The sequence below is a fragment of the Diadema antillarum genome, unplaced genomic scaffold, assembly GCF_040938485.1.
Source record: "Diadema antillarum isolate AM-2024a unplaced genomic scaffold, OU_Dant_1.0 seq00001370_RagTag, whole genome shotgun sequence".
Classification (NCBI taxonomy): Eukaryota; Metazoa; Echinodermata; class Echinoidea; order Diadematoida; family Diadematidae; genus Diadema; species Diadema antillarum.
In genome coordinates, this window is record NW_027272131.1 from 52,395 (window position 1) to 65,617 (window position 13,223).

Below are 13,223 nucleotides of genomic sequence, written 5' to 3' on the forward strand. Positions count from 1 at the left end.
GGGTTTGGTCAACAAATTGCATGATGTCCATGTAATGGAGGTACAGCAGGGTTGCCAACCTTGAGCGAGAGTTTAGAGTGAGAGGGAGTGGATATTATGACATATATTGTTGCCAAAAGGGGGGGGGGGAGGATGGTGCACCCCTGATGCTACATAGTGTTCCACAGCTACATTTTCAACAACGAAAATGAAAAGAAAAATGATTGAATGATTTTTGTCCGTTTAACATTACAGACGACTACATCCTCTTGGTAGAAGGCATTCACAAGATAAAGTAGGCCTACATGTACAGTAGGGCTATCGAACTAGGCAACATCATCAACTGCAGTTTCATTGACAAAAGTGTGACCAGGAAATGCCTTAGGAAGTTATCATGCACAAGTAGAGACTGTTGCCAATATGTAGGATGTTGTTAACCACTGAATAGCTTTTTAGGCACTGACTGCAAGTGAGATATAATGTAGAGAATGGCTAGGCAGTAAACGAACCCTGCACTGTGTTGTGCCAGTCTGACACTGAGTATAGTCACACTGTGAGCCCTGATCACGATTTCCCACGACCTGACAATGCACACATACACACGAACACACACTCCTCTTACTCCCAAGGGCTACACACACATAGCAGTCTTTGACACAGACATTCCTCTTGATGGAGCAGTGTGTATGTGTGTGTGTGTGTATGTGTGTGTGTGTGTGTGCTTTTGTGTGTGTGCTTACATTTATATGACTGCATTCTCTGTTGTACTGTGGAGCTCAGGGTTCAGTATGGTTTCACAGCCACCCTTCCAAATACCCCCCCCCCCCTTTAGTTCTGCTAGTAGTAGCCTGAGCTCCATGTGTGTTGCTTGTTTGCAAGGGTATTGACACAAGTCCTACAAAGTAGTAATGGCCTGTACCAGGCATTTACTGAGTTCTGTGGTATGCATTTGGTCTCTCTCTTTCCTGCTCTGAGTGCATGTAGCTAGCTGTCATAGCAGTATACAAGTACATTCTAGTTTCTACAAGTTTAATTATTATCAGGAATAGCAGCAAAAACAAAGGAATATGTACCCTCTTTAATGCAGGCTGTACAATCCCCCTTTCAGCAACTACAGTACAATGTGATGTATTGTATAATCTTAGTATACAACAGTCAATAGACTGCTATGTTTAGTTGGTTTCTAGGGAATTCCCTGTAAGGAAATACATGCACACCCAATCATATGGCGATGTGTGTAGCCTACAATGTATGTTCAGATAGTTTTGAGTAGAGGGAATTCCCTCGAGCAAGTGCACTCCCTACAAGAGAGCCATTTTTATAAAACAGGGGAAGCCCAATAAATAGGAGTTTCTATCATAGTAATTGCTATGGGTGCTTGTAAAGGAAATGGATTGAATAGACAACAAAGAAGGTAGTTTGGACATAACAAGACATCATCCTGTGATACTGGTACAGTATGTACAGGTATGTATATGACCCACTAGAAAAATTTGTGATCTTACAAAATTGTGAATGGGGCACATTTGGAAATGAAATAGAGAAGAAGAAAAACATTTTTATTGTTGGTGCAGCATTCTGAAATTGTAGTACAAGACAGTACAATATATGTACAACATGCAGGCCTATTGTATCGTACATCATTTCCTATGTTGCAGAGATCAGAGTTACATTGTAGCTTACTTTGTAGAGCTGCGTTTGAGATTGACTTAGAAATCTTTCAAGGGATTGAGATAATTTGTATTTGAATGAGATTGGGTTTATTCTGATGTACAGTGTAATACACCATTTTAGTGATGTGGATAGCTGAAATGAGAATGTGTGATGATACATGCTTTGTTATTGGTCTTGGGGCTTATTGTTAATTCATATAATGTAGATTATTAACATAATGAGAATTGTACAATAAAACTGTTACTGAAAGGAAATCATCAGTATTGGTTGTTGTTTACTATAGTTTATAGGGTAGGGCCTATTTTTTTGACCAGTGTAGGCCTAATATCATACTTGCACCAGTGTGCTTTCTGATTACAGAGATACAAACTTTACCTACAGTATGGTGTCCACCCACTTGGGATTCATTATTGGGACAGGCTATTCAAAATTGTATCATATGTTGTCTTTCGACAGCTTGAAATACCTACAGTTTTGACCCTTTGGGCTGTCTTTTTTTTTTTCTTCTTCTTCTTTTCTATCTTCAGGTAGGCCCAACCTTGTTGTAGGAAATGCAGGTTATGATGTGATCACAATTTATCTTGGCCAATCTATTTGCTCCCCTGGCACTGTTATGACTGCATTCAACAGCCAGAAGTCCTAGCAGCATTTTAAATAATTGATTCTAGAACTAGGATCGCAGTATTCGTAGATCCCATCCTAACATTTTTACTGATGTTAGTTGAATTTGGTATGTGATATTACTTCTGGCAAGCAGTACATTTGTACATGAAAGGGAGTGCTGCTTGAATTCCTGTCTACCAACAGGGAGGGTAGGAATTTGACCTCCCCCATGTCTGGTCAAGTCAACATAGGTATACATGTATACACCCTGCTGTGTGAGCAGGATCCTTGAAACCAAAACTTGGTTCATGCTGGGCTTTTGACCTTGGATGTGTACATCATGGACTCCAGTACAGTCTTGAAGTTCCAAACACTTGTTATACAGGTTAAACCACTTTTAATCAATGACTAACCATTGTTTTGATTTTAAATTAGATCTTCACTTTCTATATGGTCGTTGAGGACCTTGAATAGCTCTCTCTTTTATGGGTTGAAACAAAAAAAGAAGTTTCGCATGCATGAATGGAATGAAATGAAAAATTAATAAGATTTGACCTGCATGTATTGGTATGCATCAAGTAACCAGTTGGTAATAGAAACTGCAATTCAGATTTTATATCAGTATTGATACTAATGATAGCTAGGCAAAGAGACTGCACCTGCCGTGGTATAAATTACAGATTGTTTGATGTGACTACAGAGTAGGCCTATTCTCTTTTTCTGAGTGACACAGTCTGAAAAGAAAATAGTACCATGGAGTCACCAAAAGGTGATTCAGATTTTTACTGGAGCACATCAGGATGTGGTTCATATCATTTATATCTGTATCTAGGCCTACGTTAAAAAAAAAACAAAACTTTTTTTTTAAACATTGAAAGGAGAAGTGGGTCAAAAATTTCCTTACTTTATACCATTTCATTCCAATGTACATTGTGCACATCCATATTTATCATGTGATTTTCTATTTTAGGCCCTACATCATGTTTATAGTTATTTTAAAGTTGCCACTCAAAGTCTGTGCTGTGTAGTGAGTAGGCCTACATTATAAACATGAAATCCAGAACTGCACAAAATCCAAAGACTCATAAGTTCCCACAATCAAACTGCAGCTCAGGATTGGTTACAGTAGTTTTGAATATTTGCCATGAGATTTCACCACACATACACGTATATGACAGTCATAATGTGGATATTTGCTTATACGTTGTAGTAAGCAGACCCATTGTAAGGTAATTGAAATGTATAGCATCAGAGTTTTCCATAATTGTGCAGCTTTCTTGTAAAACCATGACATTACGATTAAATGAAATTGCACCTTTTTTTTTTTTTTTTTTTTGCAAAAATGCCGACATTACACATATCGTGATGCATTATGGTCACTACGGAAGTGAAGGAGGAACTATTCTGTGTTACTCAGGGCATCCCTGACCAATCCATGGGCACACATTTTTTAAAATGAAGGATTATGAACATGATATGCTCTGTTGCTGCTATTGATATTATACCAGCCCTTTGCTGTAAAGACAGACAGACCTTGTATGAGTTATTTGAGGGCATAGGGACACATGCATTATGTGTTTATGTATTTAATGTGCTATTCTAAGCACTGTTAATTATTATTATTATTATCAACAATGCGCACATTTTATATTATGTTTATAGTATAGCTCGTAATATGTACCAGGTAGTCCAACCAAGTGTACAATGTATTTTCCACTCCTGAACACATTTAAGACAAGTTGTAATGAATTTTGATGCAGCGTTGGTTTGCATGGTTCCTGAGAATTTGTATTAAATCAGAACTGGAGGTATTTGTGGGAAATGACCAAGAGTATAGTATCTGGGCCATCCGTTGCGGTAAAAGCATCGCAACACATCTGCTTTGATCAGCAGTCGCAGTTACGATGAAGTTGATATCCTTGTACGAAAGGTACAGTGTATAGCGTGCATTTTCACTTTACTTTCAGAGTCATTAGCAATAGATCATTCTAAATTTTTGAAGTGGGGTTGTGCAGAAAGATCCAGGCACTCAGTAATGAAAATAGACCTTGTGTATTCAAACATTATGGCCCGATTTCACAGAGGTAGTCTAAATTTTGCCCATGGATTATGCAAATTTTGTCTGTGTATTAAATGTATGTGACAGATTGTGCATGGTAACAGGCGTCCAATAATGAATGTGAGCTGATACGTGCATGTGAAAATTGCTTCTATTCAGCGCTTGTTTTTGGTCCTTGAATTAAATTGAAACCGTGATCTGATTTAAACCACCTTTGTGACTTTGGGCCGATGATTCTAAGCATACACACAGACACATACATACCCACACTTGACATTGATTAGACTACACACAGATGTTCATATGTGTGAGACTGCTGCAGTAAACCATTAGTTATTCTTTTTGCGTGTATTTTTTCTTCGATAAGGATGTGTAGAAGGTGACATATTTTTAACTGTGTATTCTTCATGATACTACTGCACGAATAGTGGGATCTCTGCCAATTGTCAATAAGAAACACTTACTGTACATGTACAGTTTCATCTCCTTTGTGACTACTTTCAAATCTTCTCTGCAGGATTAATATTTTGTCAGAAGTCTCCTATCAGAAATAAAAATGTTGTTTGCCAGAATTTGAGCACCATCCGTCCGTGCTAAATCGATAGGTTGTTTGCGGATGACAACCGCTAATTGCCCTTGCATGGTGACCCCGCCGTCTTTCCATTCACCAGCTTGCGCAGACTTGCAACAATAAACCCTGCTCCACTGCGAGGGCCGTGTGGTAACTTTCCTGTTTGGTAACACCAAGAAATGTGAAAGTCGTGAAATCGCCGTTCTGCCCTCTGACAGCTAATTCTCGCTGACTGTTTTTCCAGTTAACATGATGTCCTCAGTGGTATGGCAAAAAGGAGGAGTTTGAACACAAAGACTGCATTGCATGAAGACATGGTGAGGTACAGACAAAGTGAAACTATTGGAGAGTGTATCCATTTCCTCCGCAGATTCGATCACCTTTGTTTCTCACATCTCTTACACCATATTGTAAATGCATGCTCATGTTCGAGACTTCAAAATATTTTGCTCGGATGATGGGCAATTTAGCAGTCTGACCATCCGCGCAAAAAAGTATTTCCGGCCAAAGAGGCTCCCATTAAAGATGGAAGTCTGCAGTATTTAAAGAGGCCATGGTTATGCAATGCTATTGCTTTGACAATGACTACATCTTGATGTGATCTCATTTGTGTCAGCCTCTTTAAGAAAAAAAAAAATTTGTCTGTTCACCCCTGACTTCAAGGCCTCTGTCTCAAGGTGATTCCTGTTATTGGGGGACCTGAATTGTTAAAGGGAAAGTCCACGCGATGTTCAAGGTGACATTGGTAAAGCATGTAAAATCAGCCAAAAAAACCAAACCAAACCTAAGCAGTAAAGATTTCAGCAAATCTGCATGAAATAAGACAAGTTTTGGAATTTGACAATTTTTACATCTTTACAGAAACAGCAATTTGTCATAACCACAAAGTACATAAAGCATCATACGATTGAATGATATATATATATACATGTATTTTACTGTTTACCTCAGCCGGTTTGATTTTTCTGGAGTATGATAGAGAAGATTATGGATAATTGCTGAGGCACAGCTGTTTTTTTTTTTCCGAATAGTTGCTAACAAACAGTGTTTTCCAGGTTTTTGTTGTTAGAAAAGGAAAATTGTACATACCCTGTATCTCTGTGAAGACTCTGAGGTCCAATGACTCATAATTTAACATACAGGGTACTGTATACACAATATATCTAGCAAGTCTTTTTTTTTTTTTTTCAAATAGGGACTTCACAACAATTCTGCAAACAGTTAAATTTGCGATCGTGGAGTACAGTACTGAATGGAGAAATATATGCTGGCATGTCCATCCATGTCTGAATGAGATTTGATATTTTTGTGCGTTTTTGAATTTATGAATAACAAAATTTGCGAAAATAAAAGCCTCGCAAAATATTTGGCCTGGTCACTACTCTTAGGTTACACAGAATTACTTGCAGTTTTCCACACATCTCATCAAATCTTTCTGGCAGTTAAGTCATCAGCGTGCAGTATACATTGTCAGTACTGTGCTATATTAACTGTACTGTAGTCTGTATTGATTTTCAAACGGTATATGCCTCTGTAGTCACTGGTAGTGAATGTGAAAAGCTGGCATTGATCTTTGCCCTGGTTATTGTAGTTGTGAGTTCAGACTGTAAAGTGAATTGTATAATTTGCAGCCTTGTGGCAAGCCAAATTACAGTTGTATCAGAACTGCAGGTATGCATTATCTAAGAAAACTGCTTGAAAGTCAAGGTTACAACTGCCAGCAGCTGCCCCATACATCTTAGAATTTGTTTCTAGAGAGAGGAAAAAAACTTTCTTTTTTTTTTGTCCCTCACACTCTTTGCAGTATTGAAATATTCTAGGCCTTTCTACTTGCTTAAATCAGTAATCAAAGAATGTAGTAAATTTTTTGTCAGTTTGCAATTTGGAATTCTAGGAATATGAATCATCAGCCATTCAGAATAAATTTGACATTTTGTTTCAAATAGTTTATTACTGAAACTTGACTTGTTTTTCTTCTCTTAAAGTGTACAACATACATACTTCAAACTCTTGCAATATTCACCCAAGTTGGCTGTGGAAAATTGAATACACATAAATGAAATTAGTAAGATTTTAATTTTTTTTTTAATGAATGAGTATTTGCAATTTTTAGTGGTATTTGTTGCTGTTCTTTTAAATCTAAAAATTAATCAGCAGTCATGATTAAAAAATATTTGGAGATTATAAATGAAAAAAACAACAACAAACATTAATTTCGGCAATCTTTTTTCAGCCACTGACTTTCCCACTGGTGCATATGTACAATGTACATGCCCCATGTATTCTAATGTGGGTGTGATCACAACTCAAACATTCATGTGTTATAAGTTCCACTTGTTTGTGTGTTTTTGCCTCAAGGATGGTGGTAAACTCTCATCGTGAGTTTTTTTTTTTTTCATTCCCTTTGCTTTGTAATTCACAAAATGTGGCTAATTATATCCGTGCCAAATGATTAGCGTATTTGACTGTGACATTTTCAGTGCGTGGGGAGAAAAATCCAGTGTGAGGGAAAAAGATTCAGTGTGAATGAGGATAGACGATTGAACGCAGCCATAATGATATGAATAACATAGAGTAGAGTAGAGGCAGGCGGCTGGCAGGGGTGGTCTTTGTGGAAATGTCACAGGGGCCTTGTTGCAGCCAGCCCCAGCTCTCTCCGACACCCTTCCATTTCTGGTGGTGAGGACGGTAAATGCCATGGATCTACGTGTTCTGCTTTACCCTTTTACACTATCGCAGTGACTCCTCATCAATTATTACAAGGCTTTACCATACACACACTTATTTTATCTTCTTTTTTTTTTCAAGTGGATAATTAGCTTGTGTTTGCATATATTCTCCTTGGTTATTTTGGGCTAGTGCATAGCCTTCCTTGAATGATCGACAGAGTCGAAATTGAATTTTGAGACGGGCTTTGCACTCTTATGGCATACCCATGGCCTGTGATACTGTTTAATAATCATGATGACTAGTCATAGCATTTATTTGTGATAATTGAATATAAAGTGCTGAGGTGTGGTTGTGGAAAGAAGGATATTTCTAGATTGTTATACGGATTTATTCCCACGTAATTGCTCAAGGACCTTGGGTTTTATCATAGAAAACACACACACACACACACACACACACACACTCACTCACTCACTCACTCTGTCTCTATCTCTCGATATCTCTTGCATACTCTACGGTGGAAATAAGATTGAAATGTATCTAAATGATAAAGAAAGTATTATATAAGCTACATGGGTGTAGCATATCACCAGCCAGTGATTACTCAATGACTGTGTTTAACCTGTTTAGGATGGACTGATTTTGCTATAACACTCTTTTCCCATAGACACACACCCGAGTATACTGAGGACTACTGTAAAACGAGGAATTTTCGCGTGCACTTTAATTTCGCGAATTTCGCGAGCGCTAAGATTTGCGAAATTAAAATGCACGCGAAAGTTCTTGTTTACATTATATGCATTGAACGCCAGTGGCACTTCGCGAAAATTTCATGCCACGAAAAAGGCTGTCAGCTCCAATTCGCGAAAATTTCATGCCGCGAATATATCATGTTTTACAGTAGTCTTCAACGGGTTAATAGTATGACAGGCATTATGCATTAAAGATTGCTAAAAAAAAAAACATTTCCGAATACCAGCTAAAAGAAATGTTAAGGTGCTATTTTAGGGGATGAAAATTTGTGGCCAGATCGATGGTGTAGGCCCCATTTCCTAAAAGACTTGCTTGTACCAATCACTTTGATAACTAATGGAATGGCAATAACCAGTCATTGGTTGGTACCGTGGTGATTCCTGTGGGGGGGGGGGGGATGTTTGTGATGGTTCAAAAAAAAGGGGCATGTACAGATCAAAACAAAACAAATTGATTTAGTCATAGAATTTCTGGAATTCTAGAAGTAAATGTTCAAGATGTCATGGAGAATAATTATGTAAGTCTGTCTTACCTGGTATCTAGGCCCTATATAAATTGTATCTAAGAAACATAAACTCTGAATTTGACTGTTTTGCTGTGCAAAAAAAAACAACAACAACAAACAAACAACATTGTATTCTTGTAGTATGATACAGACTAACACCAGGTCAGCTTCTCAGAGAACTGGATAGGTTCCAGTAAACGTGTAATATTTTGTTGTAATTTTTTTTTGGACAAATTTGGTGCTCCATACAGAGATAATAGTGTCATGTGAATAGTTTTCGTTATGAAATATTAAATGATACATGAAAATTGTATCTTCTGCAAATCATACACACCTGAAGATCTCTGAAATGGGCCCAGTAGAATTTTCTTTAAGTATGAACAGGACCATTTCAAGACAATGAAGGATGAATAAGTTAATTTTTTAAAAGACATTTTGAATGCTCTTTGAACAGAAATGACGCCCCACATGACAGTATAATTTTCCCAAGCACATGCATTATATAATCAATCTTATGATGTATGCTGCATGTTCACAGTTTTATGTAGTTTTATATTCAATACAAGTGCCTTTAATTACCTCTTCTAAATATAACACATTGGGTATGCCTAGTGAATTATTGATAATGTTTTTTAATGTATTGACATTGAGATCTGATTCATACCTTTAAAATTGTCACCTCCAGACAATTTCCTGTTTGGCAAGCACATATTCTTTTTTTTTCTCTCTCTTTTGGTGAGATGAGGATGAATCAACATTGTGCCAAAGTGTTGAACTTTTTTTTTCCTCTCTTCTTGACCCCCCCCCCCCCCTTTTGTGTGCATGTGTGTGTGTGCATGTGTGGGAGGGAGGTGACAGAGAATCAGGATATTTTGGTTCTGGAAGGCATGTCTATTTTTTTACCCCCTTGTTGAATAAGACTTTTAGCAGAATATGTCTTTGATGCAAACATGTATTAGTTGTGAAGAAAGTCATTAGTGGGCACGGAAGTCAGAGAATACGAGGGGGTAGTACAGTACATGATTATGAGTGACAGCCTTTCATACATGGTCCCCTGTCTTGCCTCACCGTGTTTGCCTTGTGCAATGTTCACACATGCAAAATGATACATGTACTTTGCTTTTGGCACCCCGATGGCATGTCAAATGTGTTTTAAACTCATATCCTTTGAGAACAGTTGCTTAAGTTCAAATATTTGATGGTTTGTTTATGATTACTGCATTATCAGTATGTGGCAGTGCATCTATACAATGTATTTATGTAGAATGCAACAAAAATACAAAATCAACAGAGGACTGGTCAGTGAAATCAGTCTAATTGTTTAGATGTAGAGGTTTCATGGATGTTAAAGGCACGATGCAGCAATATATTTCAGTGCCTCGTGTCTCATATTGTGCATTCCAAAACTTTTGAATATTGTGCATTTTTCTTTACTTTTTTTTTTGGGGGGGGGGTTGGATGTGGGAGATGGGAATGGAAAGTGGATTTGTCCATTCTTGTTTTGTTTTAAAGAGAAGCATGAGACTGATGATTGTTTGAACAGTTACAATGACATGTAAACATGATAAAAATATCTTTATATTATATTGCTGGTTAAGGATTAGTCTTCTATTCCCACCTTGTAAACAAAATTTCATTTCATAGTGAACGAGTAACATGATTTCATTATTATCATTATCATTATTATATTTTGCTCTGTAGTTGATTTGACCAACTTCTGTTTCATTTCCATTTGTGCAGCCATTGAGTCAGATGCCACGTAGCCACAACCCCTACCTGGACCGAGACCACTGCGTGCTGTGTCACCAGGAGCGCCCTGACCTGCCCGGCAACCGCATCCCTCTAGGGTCTGGCGACGAGAAGGAGAACAACAGGCAGCCACACTCCACACATGTAAGCACTGTCTCTCTAGCTGTAGTTTATTAACAAAGGATCAGCAGATGGTATAATGCAGTGTAGTGATAATGACGCTTAGTGTAAGTCAATCCTCTATTATAAAAGGAATTGAGAGGTTCATTCATTCAATTGAGTGGTAAAGAAAGGGGAAAACAGCGGGGATGTGTGTAATAGACAGAGACCATAAGTCTGAACCGGACAGTCACTGGAAGAGTGATATTTGAGATTTGAACCTCACATTGACTTAGTAAGATTGTCGTTCACCCAAGGAGAAGTTGGCAATCAGCATAACAAATGATGAAGACAGTGAACAGTTCTGTATGCGCCATATATTTCGCGAGTCTAAATTTTCGCGAATCGGGAATTCCCGACGATTTCGTGAGTGGTTAAATTCGCGATCATGTAGTCCTGTACTGAACGAAGAAGTGTACACGCGTACGTCACATTCACATCAGGATCAGAGTCAATATTTTCGCGCGTCTTTAATTTCGCGAATAGCACCTGACTCGCAAAATTCGCGAAAATAAAAACCTCGCGAAATATTCGGCGTATACAGTATGTACTGTGAGGGTGTTCACTATAAACCAGTATATGCATGCATGGAAATTGCATAATCAAGTCTCATTGTCTTCTACATGGACTACACTCTGTTCAGTAGCAGATGGTGTAGAAAAGTAGAATTACACTGTACTTGTTTCATTCGGCCATATTCATACAAATGAGTCCACGAATGGTGACCCAATGATTAAGGGGCACTGTGGCTGTGTGTACATACCAGGTAGTCATCAGGTCAGAACTCCAAATGTTGTGAGAAACAAATTATTATGACACAGCCATCTACTATTTCGTACTTTTTGTATAGATTAGCATGACAGCTAACAAATATATCTTGATACAAATAGTAGCTGAAAACAGGTGCTCACTATCAGCAACTGATGTGTATGTTGTAGCATCTTTTTATTATTGCAAACTAATGAAAACCTTTTTCACCAAATCTGGATGGGGCTGACTAATAGGAAGTGAATATCCAGTGCATTGCAGTGCTTTAATGTGTATGTAGTCTGATATGGAATGGCTGCAGATCTCCAATAGTGAACAAGAAAAGATATTCAAAGATTTTATTAATTACAAACACTAATTAGATGTCTGTTAAGGATGATATGATTTCAGATAAAAGAGAAAAGAATCACAGAGGCAAAGCACCAGTCACAGACATGACCTTCTGGCACTTTACAAGATTCGAGTCTGAAGTGGAAGACTAGCTATGAGGGTTTTGACAGTCGTGAGAGCAAGCCATAAGCAGGAAGCTGCAGCTTGTTTGGCCAGAGAGTAACAGGAAAATTGGGGGATCATTTGAAAACGTGCCCTTTTTGTTGCCTGTGAAGCCCTTCCCCCCTCCCACATCCAGATTGGACGCAGATGTTTGAAGATCATGCATCACTTCTAATCAGTGCTATAATGTGTTTGGGTAGTGTTCCGCCATCATCCATATTGATGACTTGCTCTTGATTAGCATTTCTGAAAACACACAAAGTTAGAAGTATCAAGAAGCCCCTGTACAAATTACTGTATGTGCTAAAAATTCTGAGCTAAGAATAACAGCTACTTGCATCTAATTCTCAAAGACACGCATCTTATAAATACTGTAGTAGGGACAAGATGCTTTTGCAGATGAGTTAGTAAGCCACAGTGTAAATGCTGGTTGTCAGGCCAGGCAATGTTTCTAGGGACTGCATAAAACGAATGATCTCAACAGTAAAGCAAAGCAAACAAGGCTGTAACTTTGCATACCTCAAGAAAGAAAACTTTCTCACACCTCAAGAAAGAAAACTTTCTCACATGGTAGACTGTAGTATGTATAAATTTTCATGGTAAGCATCACAATTTCACACGATGCCAAATTAAAATCAATTTTTTTAATGGAATTGGTCCATTAGAGTGTTTTTGAAATCATGTTTTAAAGTATGGCAAATAATTTGGGATACCATTGTATCAGCAAGGCATTATGCCTTTACATGTCACAATATTTGTTGGTTATGTTATTCATAGCTTCTATTGTAGTCCGTACACTCTGTAAAAACAGAGAATTAATCATTAAGAATATATCTTTTAAAAATCAGTTTTACAAAACTCATTTTAAACACTTGTTTATACATTGCATCTGTATTTGAAGTAAGTTTCTATGTACAGTCATTCATAGTGGATTTGAAGTGAAAACTAAATGTGAAATAAGACTAATGTATCTCATTTCACAGATGCCGTTGTGGTTGTGTCCAAACTGTCAGCGGACTGTACAACAGGGCGATGCTGGTACTAAGAGCTTTGATCCTTCAACCTTAGGGGTGAGTGTTTGACCCTTTCTTCTGTGTTCCTTATCCCATCAAACCATTTTTAGTGCTTCATCTTTTTATTATTTGTTTTCAAACTATCCATTTAGTGTTTCATAAGGTAAAGTGGTGAAATTATCTTTCGATGAGCCTTGTGTTGTGCGTTTGATTGTTACAGTTGCAGAA

The 13,223-nt window shown here is 37.8% G+C and overlaps 1 protein-coding gene across 1 annotated transcript in view; it reads left to right on the top strand.

Moving 5' to 3' along the window:
* Nucleotides 1-13,223, top strand: part of LOC139708750 (uncharacterized) — a 45,591-nt gene that overhangs the window by 12,319 nt on the left and 20,049 nt on the right. Inside the window, exons 3-4 of the mRNA XM_071620684.1 lie at nucleotides 10,555-10,707; nucleotides 12,966-13,052. Of these exons, the coding sequence (XP_071476785.1) occupies nucleotides 10,555-10,707; nucleotides 12,966-13,052 (240 nt within the window). The remainder of the gene's footprint in view (nucleotides 1-10,554; nucleotides 10,708-12,965; nucleotides 13,053-13,223) is intronic.